Source organism: Lytechinus variegatus, chromosome 2 (genome assembly GCF_018143015.1).
Source record: "Lytechinus variegatus isolate NC3 chromosome 2, Lvar_3.0, whole genome shotgun sequence".
Classification (NCBI taxonomy): Eukaryota; Metazoa; Echinodermata; class Echinoidea; order Temnopleuroida; family Toxopneustidae; genus Lytechinus; species Lytechinus variegatus.
The window spans coordinates 75,336,264-75,362,636 of record NC_054741.1 but is presented as its reverse complement, the minus strand read 5'-3'; the positions used below and the strand labels follow the sequence as shown (position 1 = coordinate 75,362,636).

The 26,373-nt window shown below is 33.6% G+C and overlaps 1 protein-coding gene across 1 annotated transcript; it reads left to right on the top strand.

Annotated features, from left to right (window-relative positions):
* Window positions 1-25,996, top strand: LOC121406958 (probable ATP-dependent DNA helicase HFM1). The gene is made up of 27 exons (XM_041597831.1): window positions 1-102; window positions 437-569; window positions 1,759-1,910; window positions 2,543-2,623; window positions 3,218-3,394; window positions 3,671-3,717; window positions 4,095-4,248; window positions 4,879-5,011; window positions 5,468-5,569; window positions 13,895-14,088; window positions 14,490-14,536; window positions 14,965-15,146; window positions 15,723-15,806; window positions 16,288-16,379; window positions 16,713-16,867; window positions 17,510-17,607; window positions 18,834-19,048; window positions 19,435-19,518; window positions 20,222-20,379; window positions 20,632-20,735; window positions 21,190-21,444; window positions 21,981-22,300; window positions 22,989-23,262; window positions 23,613-24,207; window positions 24,407-24,584; window positions 25,176-25,240; window positions 25,900-25,996. The coding sequence occupies exons 1-27, from the start codon at window positions 1-3 to the stop codon at window positions 25,946-25,948; spliced, it is 4,230 nt and encodes a 1,409-aa protein (XP_041453765.1). The 3' UTR covers window positions 25,949-25,996.
* Window positions 25,997-26,373: the final 377 nt, after the last annotated feature.

Genomic DNA, 26,373 nt, shown 5'->3' with positions numbered 1-26,373 from the left:
ATGTTGTACCTCCTTAATATCAAACTCTTATCAGCTGATCAGTACAGATCCATCTTCTCATTCTCATACTTCAACTTTGTGCAATCACAAGTTCTTGATGATGTAAGCTACATTTTTTACTGTATTCCTTGTCTATCTTTGTGCTATTTCTTGACATTGTGATAAGTTTTCTGCTAAAACAAGTGAAAATTCATCACTCTGAATAGTTAATCTGATTAGATTCAGGTTTCTTTTCCAATAGGTTAGATCAATTATGTTGATATTAATCTATACACTAGTTGTATAGAAGAAGATGTATGCTAATAATATTATTGGTAGTTTCTTCCATTACCAGAAAACCTTTTCATGTTTTAGTATTTAAGCAACACAATGAATAAGGTAATAATTAAATATAAATAAAATTAGATGTCATTAATTCTGTTGTTTTTACTTGTAGATATTATATACTGATAAACCTCTAGTTGTGAGTGCTCCAACAGGATCAGGAAAGACAGTCCTCTTTGAGCTAGCCATTCTCAGACTGTTGATCTCTCAAGGAGGTTATGATAATAGGACTAAAGTGGTATATAGTAAGTTGCCATAATAGAGACTTCCTCTCGTTCTATGAAACTTAGCACTGGTGGCAACTTTGCCATGGATGATACCATGCTTACATTGCCTAACAGCCAATCAAAAGAAGTTTTCCATTGAAGTTATCAACAATAGCAAAGTAAAAATAGTGGTAGGTTTGATGCAAATGGGCAACCACATTGCTGTAGTTGTGTATTGGTGTGGTTCATTGAGAAATGTTATAGAAAAAAACACAAGTATCAATAAAAACTGCATTAACAACATTTGATATCAATATTTCACCCATAATGCTTCTTCAGGATATTGCCAAAGTATATAATAAATTCTAAATATAAGATAGAAGGGTATGATTACAGAAGTCAATAAATTTGTTTTAAAAGAAAATAAGCCAGAAAAACAGACCAAAGGAACAGAAATCAAAGGAATAAATGAAGTTGTTCTTTGTTCAAAGATTCTAGCTACAAGGTTTAATGTATTGAGTAAAAAACCATTTCGTCTATATCCACTTCATGTACTTTTCATTTAGTCTCATCCAACATGGTCTAATCTTACTTTGTCTACAACCAGTTGGTCTACTTCACAATTTGGTTTTGTTGGCATTTAGCCCTATTTGTCTCTTTTTGTCTGTATGGTTAAATAAAATGTAATGTTTATGAACAAAATGTTATTTCACAAAATCAAAAATAATAAATAAACCAAATGGAAATGAGACTAATTTGTCATTAGACTAAATGGAATGAGAATAATTGGCCTTTATTCTGAAGGTTTAACTTAGGCCATGGTCTAACTCTGCCAAAATTATGGCAAGTAAAAAATGTATAAAAAAAATATATATTACATTGTATGTTTTAAAAAAAGTACAATTTAATTATTATTCCCAGACAGTCGTGAATGATGATCACCAATTGTGCTAACAAATTCAAAATTTAAATACTATAATAAGAGATTTATGCCAATTGCCTATCTGTAGTTGAATCACAACTAAACCAGAGCTTAAATTAAACTCAAGTGCAGACACAGGCCAGTGAGTATTATACCAAATGTAGTGTAGACCAAGTGGCAATTAGACAAAATGGTGATGTAAGACAATTTGAGAATTAGATTAATTTATACAAAATATCTATTGTTCAATGATTTGTTTATTATAATCCATCTTTTCTCTTTCAAACCATCTCTCATCTGCTCTAGTGGCTCCCATCAAGGTTTTATGCAGCCAGCGATGTGATGAATGGAAGGAGAAGTTTGAACCGCTGGGATTAAAATGTCAAGAGTTGACAGGAGACACTGACATTGAAGACTTCTATCAGCTACAAGCTGTCAATATCATTTTCACCACTCCGGTTTGTTTCTTTAGTTTGGATTTTGTGCAATGTATGGGGTTAATTCAAGTACAAGTGCTAGTATTAAGAGTCTAAGAGGGCTTTCAAAATTTCAATCAAGTTACTGATAGCTCATTAGCCATTAAAGTCAGTTCAGCCAGCTTTCATATCAGACCTTGAAATCACCCTCTTCCCATTCATCTCTTTGAGCAATAAAAACTTTTCTTTTATAATGATAGAAAAGGTCAATAGAAGAAAATTAATGTAGCTATTGAATTGCTTCGAAAATATATCTGTTATACTACAATTATATTCAACTGATGAGTATCACCACTGCGAACATAAAAAAGGAATAGCTCTCGATTGATATTACATTAGATTACCATCTCACCTGTTTCTTTCTTATAATCATCTTGAATTAATCATCACATTAAATGACAATATGTATCCATTTTAAATGACATGTTCAACTGATAATCATGTGACCCATATGGATTACATTCAAATCAAACTTATAATAAATCGAGTTTAGTTTTAAAGTCATCTTTTTGAAATGCATTAAGTTTGATATCAGTCAATTGTAACTCTTTCTTAGACATCCCCCTAATCTTTAGTGTTATCATTTACCATTTGAATGTGTTTCATTTCCGTAGGAGAAATGGGATAGCATGACAAGGAAATGGAGAGACAATCATTCTTTGGTTCAACTTGTCAAACTGTTCCTCATCGATGAAGTGAGTGATTTGCTTTATTGTTTGATTCTTTTCTCTTTTTATTCATATCAATTTTATGTTGGGGTGGACTTGCCCTTTTAAACCTTTTAAATGGGTACCAGTAAGAAGTTATTCCTCAAGAAGCTGTGTGCGCTGTGAACGCCTAGCTTAGCCGGGTAATATAGGAGCGCCTTGAGCACCTAACAAGGTAGATATGTGCGCAATATAAATACCCTATATTATTATTACTACTATTAAACCTGACAGAATGTATCCATTTGAAAATTGAAATCAAGGGTTGGCCTTTAGTGGATCTTGTGAAAATTGGCAATAATTTTTACTCTTTTATCAGTATTTCCCTATTTATTTTGGTTATATATTTTTTTTCATTTATTGTACTTCTTGCCACTCCTTTGCTACCTCATTAAAAATGAAAATTGGCAATATTTTTTATTATCATTTCCCCATCCATTCATTTTATCTATGGCTATCATTTATTTGTTCATATTATTTATTTATCCACTTAAGTTCTTGCACCCCCACCCCTTGCTTCCCCCACTGAATATATCATAACCATGCTTATCATTTCACATTCCCTATCCCTTTATCCTCCAGGTGCATTCATTGAATGAAGAAACCAGAGGGGCTACTGTGGAGGCTGTTATCAGTAGGATGAAGACTGTCCAAGCCTCACTACCTGACCATCAGACAAACTCAGCATCTGAGGATCAGAGCAGTGGCTCAGGATTACGTTTCCTTGCAGTCTCTGCTACCATACCAAACATCAAGGATGTAAGTATTTTAAAAACACCATGGTAGCTTCTATGTGTAGGATGAATAATCTAAATGGCAAAATATTGAATATTTAGTGGTCAGTAAATGATTGCGATATTAATTTAGAAAAAAAAATGGTAACAACAATCCCAAGACAGAATGACTGCACAGATAAAATTTTTGACGCTTTTCTTTTCCCCCTTTTGGTTTGGTGAGGAGAGGGGAATATAGGAAAAGTAATTGTAGCAATTTTCACACACAACATAAATTGATGCATGCATTTTTTTCTTTCAGATTGCTGAATGGCTTGGATTTGGAAATAACACAGCTGTCTATCACAAGTGAGTATATAAACACAGACTGAGATTTTCATAGTGTTCCTTTAACACATGCATTTCAAAATTCAACCACAGAACAAAAAACGGTCCTTCCTTTTTATAGAATGTTTCAATCAAATCCTCAATTATGTTTTAAACTCTTTCAACAAAATAGCATCACTATATGTAAAATCACTACTGCTCAATTTTCTGTTTCATTTCATAAGTAATAATAAGAGAATATGAAGTATTTATGCATTGTCATCTTCATTTGCTGATCAGTTTGTGTAGCAGACACATGATCTTCCCATTTAAAGACAGGTCCATAAACACACAATACATGTTACAAAAACAAAATATGCTGTGTGTGTAGATGTTTGTTCATTTTTTCCCCATTTTAGGTTTGATGACAACCACAGACCAGTGAAGCTTCGTAAGGTTGTGCTTGGGTACCCCTGCTCTGAAAACTTCTCAGAGTTTAAGTTTGATCTATCTCTAAACTACAAGCTGAGTGGAGTCATCCAGACCTATTCAGAAAACAAACCTTCTCTTGTGGTAAGAACTTAAGACAATCACTTTTCACTGTACAATTTAATACTGTTTTCCTCAATTGTCAAGTTCCAAAATGACTCAAAATGCCATTATTGGAGTTCCTTTGCTGATTTAATTCAATTTGGTCTGGAAAGTGGTCAGATCTTACAAATTTTCTTGATTCTTATTTGCTGAGAAGCACTGTTACTATGGTAAGTGATAAAACAGGACTTCCAAATGTCCAACAAGTCCTTTCATGAAACGCTCCACTGCAATCACAACTACTCTCATCACCACCAATATGTCTGTATAACTTGGGTGTTCGAAAGAACCTAGTATCTCTAAATTCAAATATTTTGAGGGCAGCTCAGAACAGCTACATTTTAGAATTAAAGCAGTGTTGACAACAACTTATTGTCAAACAACAGTCTCTACATTCCTGGAGAGAACTCTTTATTGGCAAAAGAAGGCTGCTAGCTATGTCCCAACTCTAAATCACGATTATCCTGAGCTGTCCTAAAAATTGTCAAATTTTAAGATACAAGGTTTTAAAACAACAACAATATGCCAGCACTTCATATATCAGCTCATTTTTTTTCTTTCCATCATAAGTTCAAATGAACATATTACTAATTTATGTTTACTTATTTTTAGTTCTGTGCTACTAGGAAGGCTGTAGAACAGGCTGCTTCTATCCTGGTGAAAGAAGCTAGATTCATCTTGAATGCACAATGCAGACAGAGACTACAGATGTACAATAATAGGATCAGAGATTCCAAGCTCAGAGGTGTGTTAAAACAGTACCGGTTGCAACAGAAACGTGGATGATAAAATTAGAAAGACAGAATTAAGTTAGCTTAATAATTTAACTTGAACATCTGCATTTGCGTATTTCTGATAGGTTGATATATTCTAACGGGACTTCATTGTTACTTGACATTCTGGAATAATCTTAATGATGAATATATTCTTTTACAATCAAAGTTGGAAAAATATAATAAATTTTCAATGTGTAGATAATTTAAAATCAATCAATTATGTTTCTGTAAAAGAATATTATTTTACACTATAGATAAGTCCTTAACAAAAACCTGTGCCAGAGCTTTAACAAGTGTAGTAAAAACCTATTATTTTGTACTTATTACATGAATTATCAATAACAAAGACAGAATTTATGCTGTTTACAATAATGGCACGAAAATTGCACCACACAATGTGATTAGGACAATATTCTGTTTGATAGATCTTGTAATGAATGGAGTAGGATATCACCATGCTGGACTGGACCTCCAAGACAGGAAGGCAATTGAAGAGATGTTCTTACAAGGGGATCTACCTGTACTCAGTAAGCTAATCACTATTTCTCACTCCACAATGATACTGTTTTCAATATAGTGCTGTTCACACTGCATTTGTAAGATTTTTTATATCTGCAGTAGGTATAAAACTAAGCACTGCTTTTCACACTGTACATTTTTAACTTCTTTCATATCTGCAGTAGATATTGTCGCCTTCCCGCAGAAAGGCCGTTAACGCGCACATTTGCAAAAAGTGCATTTTAGGGAAAACGCAAATTATGTTTTGAACTTATTTTGTGCTTTAAGCTGACGGTTTTATTATTTTCTATCCTAATTCTCATACTTTCTGATAAACAATGTTTTCTTCATTGATATTTTGTTTGTTTTATTCAAAACATTCATAACGCATTCTTATCTCAAGAAGAAATACCTTATGCCCTTTTTTCGGGAAGAAAAATGCACGATCCGCTGATCCAGTGACCGCAGAAAGGCTGCTAGCACAAATCGGTCTATGCGAGCACACACATCAAAAGAGAAGCGCCTTGTTCCCAGATTAAGGACGTGTCTATGTGCTAAAGCATGTGGGAATGTTTTTGCTTATTATGTCATAAAGACGTCACATTCAGGTTCGAGAATGGTACCAGAACATTCATGACATGCTCTTCCCATTTCAGCAATAAAACCAAATTCAATAGTTTGGCACCAGAATACATTATTCTCATTTTGCATTTGTAACATCTTTCATATCTGCAGTAGATATAAAACTACGCACTGCTATTCTCACTATGCATTTATAACATATTTCATATCTGCAGTAGATATAAAACTACACAATGCTATTCTCACTGCATTTGTAAGATATATCATATCTGAAGTAGATATAAAACTACGCACTGCTATTCTCACTGCATTTGTAACATCTTTCATATCTGCAGTAGATATAAAACTTGGCACTGCTATTCTCACTATGCATTTGTAACATCTTTCATATCTGCAGTAGATATAAAACTAGGCACTGCTATTCTCACTATGCATTTGTAACATCTTTCATATCTGCAGTAGATATAAAACTAGGCACTGCTATTCTCACTATGCATTTGTAACATATTTCATATCTGCAGTAGATATAAAACTACGCACTGCTATTCTCACTGCATTTGTAACATCTTTCATATCTGCAGTAGATATAAAACTAGGCACTGCTATTCTCACTGCATTTGTAACATATTTCATATCTGAAGTAGATATAAAACTACGCACTGCTATTCTCACTGCATTTGTAACATATTTCATATCTGAAGTAAATATAAAACTACGCACTGCTATTCTCACTGCATTTGTAACATATTTCATATCTGAAGTAGATATAAAACTACGCACTGCTATTCTCACTGCATTTGTAACATATTTCATATCTGCAGTAGATATAAAACTACGCACTGCTATTCTCATTGCATTTGTAACATATTTCATATCTGACGTAGATATAAAACTACGCACTGCTATTCTCACTGCATTTGTAACATATTTCATATCTGAAGTAGATATAAAACTTGGCACTTCTATTCTCACTATGCATTTGTAACATCTTTCATATCTGCAGTAGATATAAAACTAGGCACTGCTGTTCTCACTATGCATTTATAACATCTTTCATATCTGCAGTAGATAGAAAACTAGGCACTGCTGTTCTCTATGCATTTATAACATTTTCATATCTGAAGTAGATATAAAACTACGCACTGCTATTCTCACTGCATTTGTAACATATTTCATATCTGAAGTAGATATAAAACTTGGCACTTCTATTCTCACTATGCATTTGTAACATCTTTCATATCTGCAGTAGATATAAAACTAGGCACTGCTGTTCTCACTATGCATTTGTAACATCTTTCATATCTGAAGTAGATATAAAACTTGGCACTGCTATTCTCACTGCATTTGTAACATATTTCATATCTGAAGTAGATATAAAACTTGGCACTGCTGTTCTCACTATGCATTTGTAACATCTTTCATATCTGCAGTAGATATAAAACTACGCACTGCTGTTCTCACTATGCATTTGTAACATATTTCATATCTGAAGTAGATATAAAACTACGCACTGCTATTCTCACTGCATTTGTAACATATTTCATATCTGAAGTAGATATAAGACTTGGCACTTCTATTCTCACTATGCATTTGTAACATCTTTCATATCTGCAGTAGATATAAAACTAGGCACTGCTGTTCTCACTATGCATTAATAACATCTTTCATATCTGCAGTAGATATAAAACTAGGCACTGCTGTTCTCTATGCATTTATAACATATTTCATATCTGAAGTAGATATAAAACTACGCACTGCTATTCTCACTGCATTTGTAACATATTTCATATCTGAAGTAGATATAAAACTTGGCACTTCTATTCTCACTATGCATTTGTAACATCTTTCATATCTGAAGTAGATATAAAACTACGCACTACTATTCTCACTGCATTTGTAACATATTTCATATCTGAAGTAGATATAAAACTACGCACTGCTATTCTCACTGCATTTGTAACATATTTCATATCTGAAGTAGATATAAAACTACGCACTGCTATTCTCACTGCATTTGTAACATATTTCATATCTGCAGTAGATATAAAACTACGCACTGCTATTCTCACTGCATTTGTAACATATTTCATATCTGAAGTAGATATAAAACTACGCACTGCTATTCTCACTGCATTTGTAACATATTTCATAACTGAAGTAGATATAAAACTTGGCACTTCTATTCTCACTATGCATTTGTAACATCTTTCATATCTGCAGTAGATATAAAACTAGGCACTGCTGTTCTCACTATGCATTTATAACATCTTTCAGATCTGCAGTAGATAGAAAACTAGGCACTGCTGTTCTCTATGCATTTATAACATATTTCATATCTGCAGTAGATATAAAACTAGGCACTGCTATTCTCACTATGCATTTGTAACATCTTTCATATCTGCAGTAGATATAAAACTAGGCACTGCTATTCTCACTATGCATTTGTAACATATTTCATATCTGCAGTAGATATAAAACTTGGCAGTACTATTCTCACTATGCATTTGTAACATCTTTCATATCTGCAGTAGATATAAAACTAGGCACTGCTATTCTCACTGCATTTGTAACATCTTTCATATCTGCAGTAGATATAAAACTAGGCACTGCTATTCTCACTATGCATTTGTAACATCTTTCATATCTGCAGTAGATATAAAACTAGGCACTGCTGTTCTCACTATGCATTTATAACATCTTTCAGATCTGCAGTAGATAGAAAACTAGGCACTGCTGTTCTCACTATGCATTTGTAACATCTTTCATATCTGCAGTAGATAGAAAACTAGGCACTGCTGTTCTCTATGCATTTATAACATTTTCATATCTGAAGTAGATATAAAACTACGCACTGCTGTTCTCACTATGCATTTGTAACATCTTTCATATCTGCAGTAGATATAAAACTACGCACTGCTGTTCTCACTATGCATTTGTAACATATTTCATATCTGAAGTAGATATAAAACTACGCACTGCTGTTCTCTATGCATTTATAACATATTTCATATCTGAAGTAGATATAAAACTTGGCACTTCTATTCTCACTATGCATTTGTAACATCTTTCATATCTGCAGTAGATATAAAACTAGGCACTGCTATTCTCACTATGCATTTGTAACATATTTCATATCTGCAGTAGATATAAAACTAGGCACTGCTATTCTCACTATGCATTTGTAACATCTTTCATATCTGCAGTAGATAGAAAACTAGGCACTGCTGTTCTCTATGCATTTATAACATTTTCATATCTGAAGTAGATATAAAACTACGCACTGCTATTCTCACTGCATTTGTAACATATTTCATATCTGAAGTAGATATAAAACTTGGCACTTCTATTCTCACTATGCATTTGTAACATCTTTCATATCTGCAGTAGATATAAAACTAGGCACTGCTATTCTCACTATGCATTTGTAACATCTTTCATATCTGCAGTAGATATAAAACTTGGCACTGCTATTCTCACTGCATTTGTAACATATTTCATATCTGAAGTAGATATAAAACTTGGCACTGCTGTTCTCACTATGCATTTGTAACATCTTTCATATCTGCAGTAGATATAAAACTACGCACTGCTGTTCTCACTATGCATTTGTAACATATTTCATATCTGAAGTAGATATAAAACTACGCACTGCTATTCTCACTGCATTTGTAACATATTTCATATCTGAAGTAGATATAAGACTTGGCACTTCTATTCTCACTATGCATTTGTAACATCTTTCATATCTGCAGTAGATATAAAACTAGGCACTGCTGTTCTCACTATGCATTAATAACATCTTTCATATCTGCAGTAGATATAAAACTAGGCACTGCTGTTCTCTATGCATTTATAACATATTTCATATCTGCAGTAGATATAAAATTACGCACTGCTATTCTCACTGCATTTGTAACATATTTCATATCTGAAGTAGATATAAAACTTGGCACTTCTATTCTCACTATGCATTTGTAACATCTTTCATATCTGAAGTAGATATAAAACTACGCACTACTATTCTCACTGCATTTGTAACATATTTCATATCTGAAGTAGATATAAAACTACGCACTGCTATTCTCACTGCATTTGTAACATATTTCATATCTGCAGTAGATATAAAACTAGGCACTGCTATTCTCACTGCATTTGTAACATCTTTCATATCTGCAGTAGATATAAAACTAGGCACTGCTATTCTCACTATGCATTTGTAACATCTTTCATATCTGCAGTAGATATAAAACTACGCACTGCTATTCTCACTATGCATTTGTAACATATTTCATATCTGCAGTAGATATAAAACTTGGCAGTACTATTCTCACTATGCATTTGTAACATATTTCATATCTGAAGTAGATATAAAACTACGCACTGCTATTCTCACTGCATTTGTAACATATTTCATAACTGAAGTAGATATAAAACTTGGCACTTCTATTCTCACTATGCATTTGTAACATCTTTCATATCTGCAGTAGATATAAAACTAGGCACTGCTGTTCTCACTATGCATTTATAACATCTTTCAGATCTGCAGTAGATAGAAAACTAGGCACTGCTGTTCTCTATGCATTTATAACATATTTCATATCTGCAGTAGATATAAAACTAGGCACTGCTGTTCTCACTATGCATTTGTAACATCTTTCATATCTGCAGTAGATATAAAACTTGGCAGTACTATTCTCACTATGCATTTGTAACATATTTCATATCTGAAGTAGATATAAAACTACGCACTGCTATTCTCACTGCATTTGTAACATATTTCATAACTGAAGTAGATATAAAACTTGGCACTTCTATTCTCACTATGCATTTGTAACATCTTTCATATCTGCAGTAGATATAAAACTAGGCACTGCTGTTCTCACTATGCATTTATAACATCTTTCAGATCTGCAGTAGATAGAAAACTAGGCACTGCTGTTCTCTATGCATTTATAACATATTTCATATCTGCAGTAGATATAAAACTAGGCACTGCTGTTCTCACTATGCATTTGTAACATCTTTCATATCTGCAGTAGATATTAAACTACGCACTGCTATTCTCACTATGCATTTGTAACATATTTCATATCTGCAGTAGATATAAAACTTGGCAGTACTATTCTCACTATGCATTTGTAACATATTTCATATCTGAAGTAGATATAAAACTACGCACTGCTATTCTCACTGCATTTGTAACATATTTCATATCTGAAGTAGATATAAAACTTGGCACTTCTATTCTCACTATGCATTTGTAACATCTTTCATATCTGCAGTAGATATAAAACTAGGCACTGCTGTTCTCACTATGCATTTATAACATCTTTCAGATCTGCAGTAGATAGAAAACTAGGCACTGCTGTTCTCTATGCATTTATAACATATTTCATATCTGCAGTAGATATAAAACTAGGCACTGCTGTTCTCACTATGCATTTGTAACATCTTTCATATCTGCAGTAGATATTAAACTACGCACTGCTATTCTCACTATGCATTTGTAACATATTTCATATCTGCAATAGATATAAAACTTGGCAGTACTATTCTCACTATGCATTTGTAACATATTTCATATCTGAAGTAGATATAAAACTACGCACTGCTATTCTCACTGCATTTGTAACATATTTCATATCTGAAGTAGATATAAAACTTGGCACTTCTATTCTCACTATGCATTTGTAACATCTTTCATATCTGCAGTAGATATAAAACTAGGCACTGCTGTTCTCACTATGCATTTATAACATCTTTCAGATCTGCAGTAGATAGAAAACTAGGCACTGCTGTTCTCTATGCATTTATAACATATTTCATATCTGCAGTAGATATAAAACTAGGCACTGCTGTTCTCACTATGCATTTGTAACATCTTTCATATCTGCAGTAGATATTAAACTACGCACTGCTATTCTCACTATGCATTTGTAACATATTTCATATCTGCAGTAGATATAAAACTTGGCAGTACTATTCTCACTATGCATTTGTAACATATTTCATATCTGAAGTAGATATAAAACTACGCACTGCTATTCTCACTGCATTTGTAACATATTTCATATCTGAAGTAGATATAAAACTTGGCACTTCTATTCTCACTATGCATTTGTAACATCTTTCATATCTGCAGTAGATATAAAACTAGGCACTGCTGTTCTCACTATGCATTTATAACATCTTTCAGATCTGCAGTAGATAGAAAACTAGGCACTGCTGTTCTCTATGCATTTATAACATATTTCATATCTGCAGTAGATATAAAACTAGGCACTGCTGTTCTCACTATGCATTTGTAACATCTTTCATATCTGCAGTAGATATTAAACTACGCACTGCTATTCTCACTATGCATTTGTAACATATTTCATATCTGCAATAGATATAAAACTTGGCAGTACTATTCTCACTATGCATTTGTAACATATTTCATATCTGAAGTAGATATAAAACTACGCACTGCTATTCTCACTGCATTTGTAACATATTTCATATCTGAAGTAGATATAAAACTTGGCACTTCTATTCTCACTATGCATTTGTAACATCTTTCATATCTGCAGTAGATATAAAACTAGGCACTGCTGTTCTCACTATGCATTTATAACATCTTTCAGATCTGCAGTAGATAGAAAACTAGGCACTGCTGTTCTCTATGCATTTATAACATATTTCATATCTGCAGTAGATATAAAACTAGGCACTGCTGTTCTCACTATGCATTTGTAACATCTTTCATATCTGCAGTAGATATTAAACTACGCACTGCTATTCTCACTATGAATTTGTAACATATTTCATATCTGCAGTAGATATAAAACTTGGCAGTACTATTCTCACTATGCATTTGTAACATATTTCATATCTGAAGTAGATATAAAACTACGCACTGCTATTCTCACTGCATTTGTAACATATTTCATATCTGAAGTAGATATAAAACTTGGCACTTCTATTCTCACTATGCATTTGTAACATCTTTCATATCTGCAGTAGATATAAAACTAGGCACTGCTGTTCTCACTATGCATTTGTAACATCTTTCATATCTGCAGTAGATAGAAAACTAGGCACTTCTGTTCTCTATGCATTTATAGCATATTTCATATCTGTAGTAGATATAAAACTAGGCACTGCTGTTCTCACTATGCATTTGTAACATATTTCATATCTGAAGTAGATATAAAACTAGGCACTGCTGTTCTCACTATGCATTTGTAACATATTTCATATCTGCAGTAGATATAAAACTAGGCACTGCTGTTCTCACTATGCATTTGTAACATATTTCATATCTGAAGTAGATATAACACTACGCACTGCTGTTCTCACTATGCATTTGTAACATATTTCATATCTGCAGTAGATATAAAACTTGGCAGTACTATTCTCACTATGCATTTGTAACATACTTCATATCTGCAGTAGATATAAAATTACGTACCACTGTTTTCACTTTTTGTTTAAATTTTCTCCTAAATCATTAGGATGTACTTTACTAATTGTTATATTTGTTATAATAGTTCAAGTTTAGTACCACTCTTCATTCTATTGGTCTGGTATATCTGAAGCAGATATGAACAAAACTAGAATTGTTTACACATGCATCTGGGAAAAACATGAAAGTAGAAACCACTGTTCAAACTATTAGCCCTTTGTATTTTGATGAATCCCCTTGGACCTAAAATGTTGAACATTTCTTAGTACCTTGCAGTCAAACACAAACTTCACTAATTAGTTGTTTCTAAATCACTTACTTGCAGTGGCCACAAGTACCCTTGCAATGGGTGTAAACCTACCCGCTCACCTTGTAGTTGTCAAGTCAACTCAGCACTATGCCTGTGGGATGTATACAGAATACAGTGAGACACAGATCCTACAGATGATTGGAAGAGCTGGAAGACCACAGTTTGATACCACAGCCACTGCAGTTATCATGACTAAACATAAGACAAAGGTTGGCAATACTACTTCAATAATTTTAAATCTCTACCACTTTCATGTGGCCCTTTGAAGAGATTATAAGAACCATGTTTAAAACAAAGTAGGAAAGACAAAAAACTTCATGTAATAGTGCAGGATTCATTGTGAAGACCATTGATTTGATGTTATTAGATTTATTCCATTTTCAGTTCAATCCTCACTTAAAAACAAGCATGGCTGATAGAATACAAAAGTAATTTGATATAACTTGCATGTCACATTCCATACTAAAACGGAGATGAGCGATACAAAAAATAGCACTCCAAAAAATAAATATCAAAAACTAATTGAACCAAAGAGAAATATCTTTGTGGAATCCTCAGAGATTATATTTTCTTCACAATATTTTATCAATTATTTTGTCATTATTTACAGATGAAATATGACAATCTCCTGAATGGAACTGAAGAAATAGAGAGCAGGTAAATATATTTTTTTTTCTTCTAATAGTCTACTGTGATGCAATCTAAATTTAAGAAAAAAATCATCTTCTGATATTTTTAGTATTTTAAAATCATGATTGAATTATCTTTCTAAAAGATAAATGTTCTTTCCTAATTATCCCTGGCCCTTCATGTTTTTTTTATATAGCCTTTCTTGCCTCCTTAGTTTTCGTCATTTTCCTCTGCAGTGTCTAACTCTCCATCTTTTGTTAAAATGGATCTCCTTCCACCCTACAAAATATTCCACCCTCTACATTCTCTCTTTCACTGACTTTCTTCATCTCTGTTTTTCTGTCTTTTCTTTACCTCTCTTTTTTATCCCACTTTCTTTCTCTTTCTTTCCTTGTTTCTTTCTTCTTCTCTCTCTCTCACTTTTTTTCTCCCTCTCTAAATCTGTCTTTCTCCAGTCTTCACAACCATTTGATAGAGCACTTGAATGCTGAGATAGTCCTACATACCATTAACAACATGGACATTGCCTTGGAGTGGCTCAAGTCTACCTTCCTCTACATACGCATCCAGAAGAACCCCACACACTATGGTCTTCCAAAAGGACTCACACAGATAGAGTTAGAAAAGAAACTGAAAGGTATAATCACAATTTTTGATAGTGATGAAAAGATAGTCAGGGAGAAAACTCCCATACATTTCACTGAAAACCATTCAATGACATAATGCATACTCACTCTGTTTCTTTAATGTAATTTTGGGGGTTAGCAATCCCATATTTTGATTTTCAAAATACTATCATAATTGAAATTATTGGGGTTTTTTTTGTTTTGTATAAAGTTTATATATAAATATGTATAATCTATGTGGTCATGTATGTCCAGAGTGGACTAGGAAGTCATTGGGATTTCAGTAATGTGTTTTAAGGTTTTCCTTATCCATATAACCTGAACTTTAAGTTGTAATCCTATATTTATTTTTTTTTTCAAGTCTTTTTTGAGTGGTATGAATTAATTGTGCAGCAGAGGGATTTCCACATTTTATTCTATTTTTTAAATCCTACAATTGATCACTTTGCTATAGGTCTAGAGCCACAGGGAGTATTTGATAAAGTATCTATAGGCTAATACTTTTCCTCTAAGAACACATGTTGCTTTGTGTACTTTAGATGTAGCATGATTTGAGAAATGTATTTTTTTTTACATTTATTCACAAGAAATGTGCACTAAAGACCTGGCGTCATTGGCTAGCATCAATCTTATACAGATGGATCAAGGGAGTAAAGTACTCAAGCCTCTTGGTAAATATAAGTTTTGCATTCCTTCATATTAGCTGCATAGGATGTAGAGAACTTTTGACTTGAATATTCTTATATTTGCATCCTGCAAGGTATACTACTTCTTGTTATGAGGCAGCTATTTAACAAAAAACACCAAATAAACTTTTCAAGTCTGATATTTTACCATAGTTGCAATCTTTGTAGACTATAGTACAATGATCATTGAATGTACCACATCCATTTTCAATTCATGATTACTTTTCAATAATTAGTCATGGTTTCAGAAGAACATTCAAATATGTGGCAACAAGCAAAATTCATTTGGCTGGTACAACACTCTCATATTCAGCAACTTCAAATAGAAGAACTAGCACAGAAAATCAGATTCAATAGAAAAATTCTTAAGTCTAATGTACAATAAATAAGAATTAGATGGATACACAAATCAAGCATCTACACACTACTTGACAACATACACTCATTGTTATGTTTTATCTTACAGAGACAGGCAGATTGATGGCAAGGTACTGTGTAGCTTTTGAGACTATGAAGCAGTTCACCAAACTGACTGGCAATGAGACTGTGGCAGACTTGGTGAGTCTCTAGATCCATTACACACAAACAACCATCAAAATTACTGACTGGAGAAGATTCTCCCATCAAATAGCTAATTATAAGAAGTAAAGATAATGAGAGAGACAGACAGACAGATTAGTCTAAATTTGACTATTTGTACCTAGATTGTAGTCATTGTAATTCTCAGTATTTGGAAAATGTTTCCTGTTCTAATTCTTTCAGTGCCTTTAATATGTATATTTGTTTCTTTTCGAATGAAGAAAAATCCTGACATTTTGATAGGGAGCAAAATAAATATTATGAAACATAATTGACACAAAACCAAATCTCTTTCATTTCTGAACTTAATAGATGGTACTTCTATCAAAATGCAAGGAATTCAGTGATGTTCAGCTAAGAGTGAATGAGAGGAAGGTTTTGAACAAAATGAACAAAGACAAGAACCATGTTACTATCCGCTACCCAATGAATGGAAAGATCAAGACAAATGATATGAAAGTCAATTGGTAAGAAGGAAATTATATTGTATGTACAATTATTGAACTTGATTTACATGGGTTGTTTAACAAAGATTTAAGTTTGACTTAAAGACATGCTGAGCATGGTCTGACAAACATGGTGTTGCGTTATATACCACTGGCAAATGGTAATTGAACTGCAAGTTTTAGTGAGACTGAATCGTTTGTGAAATGCCACCTGATTAATTTCAACCTCAAATTTCTGCTAAAGAGAAGGAAGACAATACTAATGTTTTTTTTCAAGAAATATATTCAACCAGTTATCATATAACTTGGGTTTTTTTATTTTCATTCCAGGACTCAACAAGAAAAAATTTATAATAGTCAGCTTCATTTATAAAACTTCAATATCTTTTCATTAAAGATACGCAGTTATCAGTAGAGGTATTTATAAAGAAAAAATAGCTTTCTGTTGAAGTGTTGCAATGTTTGAGCAAACATTATGTCAGAGGGAGGAAATGAAAAGGACTAGGTAGGTACTTAATTGTTGTTATTATCATACTTTTCAAGCTTTTAGAAAGTTTGTCAAGCAACATTGATTTTTTTTAATGTGTTGAACAATTTCTTGTTTTTCTTAGTTGCTCAACTTTATCTTGTCTTTATACTATGATTTTCTCATTTTTTTTCTAGTTTGATCCAAGCCACCTTAGGATCTATTCCTATCCAAGAGTTTGCTCTCAATCAGGATTGCTATAAGATATTCAGAGCAGGCCAGAGACTTACTAGATGTGAGCAATTAATTCCTATTTTAGCTGATAAAAGGCAATAGTATTTTCGTCAAGCTATAGTTCTTATCTCATGACCTCAAGGTTTGATATTTCTTGGAAAGAGCTTATTTTGGCAACATTATTATACTCTTTTGTTCCAACTTCAGAATCTAGGTCATTTCATCTTTTCTGTTGATAGAGCATACATCCTGCTTAGTCTGTTAATATTTTTATATAGTATTTTGGAGTCTGATGATACTTCTGATTTTTGTCTCACCTGCATAGCAGAGTGAGACCATAGGCGCCGCTTTTGCGATGGCGGCGGCGGCGTCAACATCAAATCCTAACCTAAGGTTAAGTTTTTGAAATGACATCACAACTTAGAAAGTATATAAACCTTGTTCATGAAACTTGGCCATAAAGTTAATCAAGTATTACTTAACATCCTAGCAGAGTTTCATGTTACATGACCAAGGTCAAAGGTCATTTAGGGTCAATGAACTTAGAGCATGTTGGGGGAATCAACATCAAAATCTTAACCTGAGGTTAAGTTTTTGAAATGTCATCATAACTTAGAAAATATATGAACCTAGTTCATTAAACTTGGACATAAAGTTAATCAAGTATCACCAAACATCCTGCATGAGTTTCACGTCACATGATTAAGGTCAAAGGTCATTTAGGGTCAATTAACTTTGGCCAATTTGGGGGTATCTGTTGAATTACAATCAAAACATTTAGTTTTTGGATCTGATTCATGAAACTTGGACATAATAGTAATCAAGTATCACTGAACATCCTGTGCAAGTTTCAGGTCACATGATCAAGGTCAAAGGTCATTTAGGGTCAATGAACTTTGGCCGCATTGGGGGTATTTGTTGAATTACCATCCTATCTCTGTAAGTGTATTGGTCTAATTCATAAAACGTGGAAATAAGAGTAACCAAGTATCACTGAACATCTTGTGTGAGTTATAGTAGTTTTCAAAGTCAGCACTGCTGCTATGTTGAATCGCGTGATACAGGTGATACGGTCAGAGGCATTCCACTTGTTACAATATAAAGTCAATTGTTTGAAAGATGAAGTTGAAGTAAACTGACACATAGTTTGATAAATGCATGTTTAAGCCATTACACACTTGAACCAGGTCATTCTTGTTCAAAACCTATTGGAATTTTAGATTTTGGAAATTAATGCATTTTTTTTTAAAGAAGAGCAGTAAGTCATCATTGTTCTTATATTGTCAGGTCTCACCGAGTATCTCATGACCAGAACAGAGTTCAAAGCCTTGCTCAATGCTGTAATCACATCCAAGTGTATTCAAGCCAAGCTGTGGGAGAACTCCAAGTATGTAGCCAGACAGCTTGAGAAGATAGGTCCAACCATGTCCAATGCATTGGTTCATGCTGGTCTGGACACCTTCGAAAAGCTAGAGAACAAGAACCCCAGGGAACTGGAATTGGTGAGTTTGTTAAGACTTCAGTGAATCCATAGCTGCCAACTGTCCCCATACAATAAAGTCCAACTTTTTGTCAAAAGACAAGCCTTTACAGCCACTGTTTCCTATTTTTGTGTAAAAAAAATCTGTATGTAAATATACATCCCTATTTCCAGACCCTGTCTTCCCATTTGCCCTACTCTAGGGCTTCCTGGTTGGCTGGTGTTCTAATTACATAGAATATGACAAATTTTTGCAGTACAAAATTGAAAGATGCTATTTTATCATATATCTGCAAATTGAAGTAGAACTGCATCATGAAAAATAATTCATGATAGTACCAAATGATTTAAGTGTATCGGATGTGATATAATTTGCATGTATGATTTGATTGATTTGGCATTTTCTAGATTGTAAATCGCCATCCTCCATTTGGGAATCAGATAGTAGAAGCAGTCTCTCATCTTCCAAAGTATGATGTCTCCATTGAACAGGTGTATATTACCTTCCATATATTATCTTGCTTTTATAACATATTTGTAAAATAATCAAGTAACATACGCCTTAAGACCATTTCCCTACTTCATAAACAATGGTGTTCTTAATGCAATTTCATAACAATTCAACAATAGGTATTATGTAGCATATACATGTATTACAGTCACTTTCTTTTTTAACCAGATTCACAGATGATTACCTCCAGTTTGTCATTGATGATAATAATGAACAAATGTGTCATTAACTGCATTATAAAAGTTGAACTAAGCAAGTAGTGGAGAATGGTGTTGTTTGGATGATTAAGTACTGACAAAATGCAAATGATTTCTTGCCTCTCTTCTCCTTTCTCCTCAGTCCATATTGTTGAAAGTTGAGCAAATTTACATGTTGTAATCTGCTGATGATATAAAAGTACTACAGAATCATAAAAACATGCTTAAATGAAAAAAATAGAATGAAAATGTTATGTAGACCACCTTGTAAATCAAATTAAGGCTGGATAGAAACTGAAATGATGCTTGAAAGCATTCACTTTTAGTTATCAGCCTTGAAAAATAGTAGATGATATCTATTGACAATTTTATTGCTTTTACCATATCAAAGAAATGCCTACTTTAGCGAGTTTGTTGATATAGCTATTAGTGGTTGTATAGGAAGAGATAAGTTATATTCTGCCATATTGTATTTGACCCAACTCAGATTTCAAAGTACAGTCCTGTGAAAGCAGAACTCAACATCACAGTATGTCTTCAGAACCATGAGAAGGTCGCTGGGAAACAGACCACTAAACTAAACCATAATGTCATCTTACTCATAGGAGATGCCAATAACAAAGTGGTCTACAAGCAAAGAATAGCGTAAGTGTGAATGTCTTTGCACAAGAAAAAAAAAAATTATGTGAGCTCAAAAAATGTGCTACACAGGGTTAATTTTCACCATTCTACTCTTTAAAAAAATCTTAAGATGTCAAAAAAAATATGCATGGTGTGATTCCTTGATCTATGATACATTTCTATTACCTTTCACTTTTGAGCACAATGTATTACTACAAATTTTGTAATAATCAAAATAATGCACAACCACTTTTGTTTTGAATGTCATAATTTCAGAGATAGCCAGTTGTTGCAGTCTGGTATTTGGATGCGTAAGATAGAAGTCAAGAGAGCTATGAAAGGAGAAGATCTCAGTATTAACCTCATAAGTCAAGACTTTGGTAAGGGTAGTATATTTATAATTTTGACCCTTTGCCAGCCAAAGGGCTAAATTACATTTAATCCACAAAATTGAAATTTGAGGAACAGAATATTCATCAGGCAGTTAGGAAGTACAATTTGAAGTGCACAGAGGTGATCTGGTGATGGGTTATTTGAGTGAAATCATTGACGACTTGGGACATGTAATTTACGAAATGGCATCAAAGAAATAGATCCATATGTGTTAGTAATAGATTTGTGAAAGAGAGGAAGGTAGAGAGAAAGAGCATGAATAAGAAGGGATGAATTGAAACAAACAGAAATGAAATCATAAAGGCAAGGATATGACCATTATAAAAAAAAGAAAAGACTGTCATTTACAAGGGATCAACAATCCATAAAAGGGCAACATTTTATTAGTTAGAATAAAGGTATGATTCAAAGAAGAAATTATCCTCTATTGAACATTTGTAGTTGGTCTTGACGTCCAGAGTGTCTACACTCCATTCTACTCTGGACCAAAGCACCTTAGAGCAGCAGCAGACAGTGATACTCCACCCCCTCAACTGACTCAGAAGAAACCCCCTGTGAGAAGACTGGTACCTGGTCTACCTGGACGCCCTATTATGAATAGAAACCAGTTACTTGGTATACCTGATACGGTGGATTCTCAAAAAAGGTTCACCACCACAGATTCTTCTTCACCACCATCTGATGATGGTATACAAGGTGAGGGGGTATGCACAAAAATACTAATCCAAGTATCTTCTCCTGAAGTGTTTCATGAAAGACTCATCACATGTTTTATCTAACAGTACCATAGTAAGTGCTTGTGCTTCTCTCTTAACCAATCAAAATCAAGGATAGTTGTCAGACTGGACTTGTTAGACAACCATTGTTGATGAAACTCATCCAAGATTAGGAGAATATAACATTTTTCTGTTCATAAAGTATTACAAAATAATTTTATGTTTGGTGAATAGAATACCTGTTTGGTAATTTCTTCTGGTATTCACCACTAGACTGTAATAGCAGCAACGCTTGATTATTATTGGAAAAAATTAACATGATGACATTACAACATCACAATCCAATAAAATGATGCTTGGCTTGTCTTTGGGGTCCACAGTAAGAGTACCTGAATCTTTCTCTGATATATTTCAGTCGAGGCACTAGCAAACATTTGTTAACATGTGCCTTATATGGTAATATAATGGGATAATTTAAAGATTTCTCACCTTTTCTAAATAAACTTAAAATCACAGATTTTGAAGCGTATGGAAGCCGCAAGCCCTGTAGCCATCGGTGCTTAGACAAGGACACCTGCGCCCATGACTGCTGTAAGTTTGGCATCCCTGTCAGACCTCCTCCTAGACCTAGAGCCCCATCCACCAAGAGGTTACAGACTCCTGATCAAGGGTTACCTACAACCGGTTCAAACACCAGTATGAACTCCTACGATCCCAAGAGCATTGCCACCACACCATCTAGATCTAGAGGACTTCATGGTATTGATGGTATCCTGGGTCTGATGAGACAGAGAGCACGTGACATCACTGTCACCCCTAACATCAAACGCTTGAAGGTAAGAAAATTTACATGCTGCAAAATAAATTTGGATTACAAATTTAGATGGGTCAAATGCATAAAAAATTGCTTTTGCTAGTCTTTTATTGGCTTTGCATGATTCTATATGCATAAAAGTGAGCAATTGCTTGCTATCAAATGCATTTGCTAGTAAGTTCCAGCAATTGCTAATTAGCTGCTAGCTCTTGCTTGATGATTAAGCCATTGCCAAAAGCATATGCATAAAGCAAACTTTTTGCTTGTGCATCAATTACTCTCATTCAACCTAGAGCAAGTATAGCTTCAGGCAGAAAGTTCAGGGACACAAAAAATTGCAATTAATTTTTATGTGGCAATGGCAAATCAAGTTCATTGTTTTATAATGCTTTTGTTAAAAACACTGACCTGAAGCAAAACAGCAATGTTCCATCATTAAAAAAATTTGTAACAGGACACAACTACGTGCAATTTCATTGTGAAATTTGATAATCTATTCTTTATCATCGTCAAGGTTGGGAAAATAGGAATATTTTCACTTTCACTGTGCAAGTAACATAAATAGAAGTTAAATCAGGGTTAGGCATATTTCATTAACTTTACCAATGTCAGGGAAACTTTATGGTAACATATAGGCCTACATGTATATGGTAACAATTAATATATTACTTGTGTCTTTACCTTGTATTTTGTATTGCTTCCATCCACAGTTCAGTGACTCGACCCCTACCCCCTTACCAAAGCTAGATCAGTTTGCCTACACACCCAAAAGAAACTTGCTTCCTGCCATGAACAGAGCAGCTGCTACGCCTACCAGCAAGCCCCCTCCTACCACTGTCACACCCAATCCAAAGGAGCCTCAGAGGGCCATTGGATGGGAACACTTGGACTTCTACAGGAATCAGAGGCAAATGGAACTCACTGATTTGCAGTCTGAAGAGTCTTGTGAAGTGGAGGAGGATTATGGTGGTAATGATAATGATGGTATGTATACATAGATATTTATGAATTAAAAATGTTAAAACAAAAAGGGAAAATTTGATTTAAAATGATCTTCAACCAGATCTGTGCCAGCATTTTTTTTTTTACATGGTCAGCGTTTTAATACAACCTATACTTATCTGTGAAAAAAAAGAATGTTTGGCTTTGAGAAAGATTAGAATTTTGATTTACCTTCTGAACAAAGGTTTATCTGTGCAGTTAATTACAATGTAAAGCCCTCAGAAACATAAAGTATATATATCATGTATAATTATCATTATTATTATTGTATTCCTTCATTCCATCAATGAGTAGATTTTGTTTCAAGGATTTTTTTTCTTTTCTCCTAACAGAACTCCCTGAAATATCTCTTGGCTTTGATAAAAGACCGGATGACCTTCCTTGTTTTGATATTGGAGGGAATGATATCTATGATGTAGATGACATGGATGACATCATCTATATGGGTGACCTTGAGGATGACTTTCACCAAGATCTCAGTGACAACATGAAGGAGAATTTGTGCCCTCCAGCCAAATCATCTGAATGTCCAAACTACCCACCAAAACAAACACCAGGATATTTGTGGACAGATATGCCACCAAGACAGCCATGTCCCATACAGGAGCAGTCAGTTCCAAATGTGAGTGTGCCACCTGGGCGGATACTCTGCAGAGGCAAACCGGCTGTTGCTGCATCCAGTGCAACCCTGTCAATGCCAGTCATGGAGTATAGTCATACCTCCAATGCTGCCGATCAGTATGTCCCTCTGGTTAGAAGAGGTCATTCTTCACACCAATCTATGAGACCTGCCTACAATAACACTCTCAGAGGATCATATGGACCTGTAGGAGGGCTTGGAGTCCAGTCCTTACCAAGGCCTCAGCTGAGTACTGCTTGGACCAAACCTCTTCCTAATCCTGCTTCTTCAGGGAAACCTGGAACAAGGTAGCTTTTACTCTTATACGTATAAATTCTGATTGCATTTAAATCAATGTCAATACTGATTTTTTTTTAATTATATTTGTCACTAATTTGAATGTTAGAATTTCTCAATTAACTAACTAAATGGATACCATTTTAAAAAGTTAAAAAGTTAAAAATTTGATATTGCGGGTCATATATTTGTTCTCATTCATTCAATAAGGCAACCTGAGAGATCCCCTCTGAAACTCCTTTATGGTAAAGCTGTCAGGAATCTAGGCTTCAATCCAGTCACTCCTACCACAAAGCCACGTACTACATGTCCAGCAAGCAATACAAGCCCTGATGAGATGTCCTTGGTGACATGTTTAGATGCTGTAGAACAAGACTACTTACAAAAGGTATGTTGCATTCACATTTTTCAACTAATATTGTAAATAAATTATAAAATTTGCCTGGTTAAGGCAAGAGGGATATGACTCGATGCCTGCCAAACTTAAGGTGCCAACTGCAGGAGAGTATCAGTTTGCGAACACAGCGAGCATGATCACAACGTAGTACTTCATTACAAAGATTTTCCATATTAACTGTACTGTGAAAATTTAACAAAAAGCATGTGGGAAGTAAACCATTTTAAAATCATATGTATTTTCATCTTAACATAATGTCTCCATGCAGGGCCTTTTGAAATAAAAGATAGTATCAATCCTTGGCGTTAATATGTAATGTCATACTGTTCAATTTAGGAGGGGTGGAAGAAACACTACAATTAAAAGTATAAATCTGTAAAGACCATGTGCAAAAAAAAATCATAATCGAATATTAATGTTTATAATTTTAAGAGCCAAGGATTTGTTTGTAGAGAGGGAGATATATAACAAAAATACTATGCACCCAGACACAAAGATCTTATAAATCAGAAATATGTTTAGTCCACATATGCCAGTGACATTAATTGTAATAGTGGATTCATCTTACATTTACTTGCACAGAAACAAGGATCATTCTCAAAGTATTCCCAAAGACCCAGCGGCTTCTTTGTCAACACATCACCAGAGTGAGTTAAATTCCCACTTAAATTACAATTTTTTATTCATTTGTTGTGCCCTTAAAAATCCCTTATTCTGGTAGGCAACATGTTAATTCTAAATGTAGCTTTTACCAAAAAGCTGTCATTAGAGAATAGACTCTGGTATAGTGAAGAGTATTTCTCATCCAAAATATTCATATGTTTGATCTAATATGTATCTATTGATAAGACAGGCACTGTTTATTTTTTTAAAGCATTTTAATTAAAACTAGCATATCAATGATGTGGAGCTCATCCGGCATTTTGCAAAGAAATCTAACACAATTTTCAATTTCAGACCAGTTGACACTGTAGTGAATTATATTGGTAACATAAGTTGAGGGAACAGAATTGAAATTGATGAAGAAATGATAGAGAAGCATTTTTTGTGATTAATGAATAGATTTCATATAAATAAGCATAAATAATTTTGTGCTACTGAGAATTACAAATGAATGTTAATATCCCTATTAAGAACCGAATAAATGAATATGTGAATGTAAATTCTTTAATTAATTGAATGAACGAATAATATTTTACTTATTAATTTTGAGATATAAATGCAGTCATTAATTTGATTGGTCATTCCTTTCATCTACCTCTCCCAAATGATTGTTGTTTGTGTGGGTTTTTCTTTCTTCTTCTAGGGCTGATGATATTCCAGAATTTGACAGCATCTTTAAAGATCTCTTCTGAACCCAGTGAACTTCATGAAAATGAACAGAATCTATATGGAAAATTATATTTTGGCTTTCAAATGTATGTATTGACTTGTATTAAATTTTCTCTGCATATTAAATATTTTCCATCTAAAATCTAAATGGTAGTTGCAGAACCAAAATTATTCATTTGAATTGTAAAATTATACATTAATGTATATGATATTGAAAATATAAATTGATGTAGATTACTGAAAAACACCTAAATTGTACATCATTAAATCATTTAAAATGTTAATAATAATTCATTAATCAGACATGCCTAATATGCAAGAGCCTCCTTTAAAATATTTGTGAAAGCTCATAAATTTGCCAGTATCCACTAGAAAATATGATAATGTAGATATACATTTTGTAACATAAAGAGTAATGGAGAGAAAGAGTGAAATACTGTAATTATAT

What these genes read in the sequence shown, in the direction of transcription:
- LOC121406958 (XM_041597831.1), top strand. Translation starts at nt 1, where the DNA reads ATGTTGTACCTCCTTAATATCAAACTCTTATCAGCTGATCAGTACAGA. An exon ending in ATGAGACTGTGGCAGACTTG is followed by an intron (nt 16,380 to 16,712) that starts GTGAGTCTCTAG and finishes TGAACTTAATAG; the next exon opens with ATGGTACTTCTATCAAAATG. An exon ending in AGGCCAGAGACTTACTAGAT is followed by an intron (nt 17,608 to 18,833) that starts GTGAGCAATTAA and finishes TTATATTGTCAG; the next exon opens with GTCTCACCGAGTATCTCATG.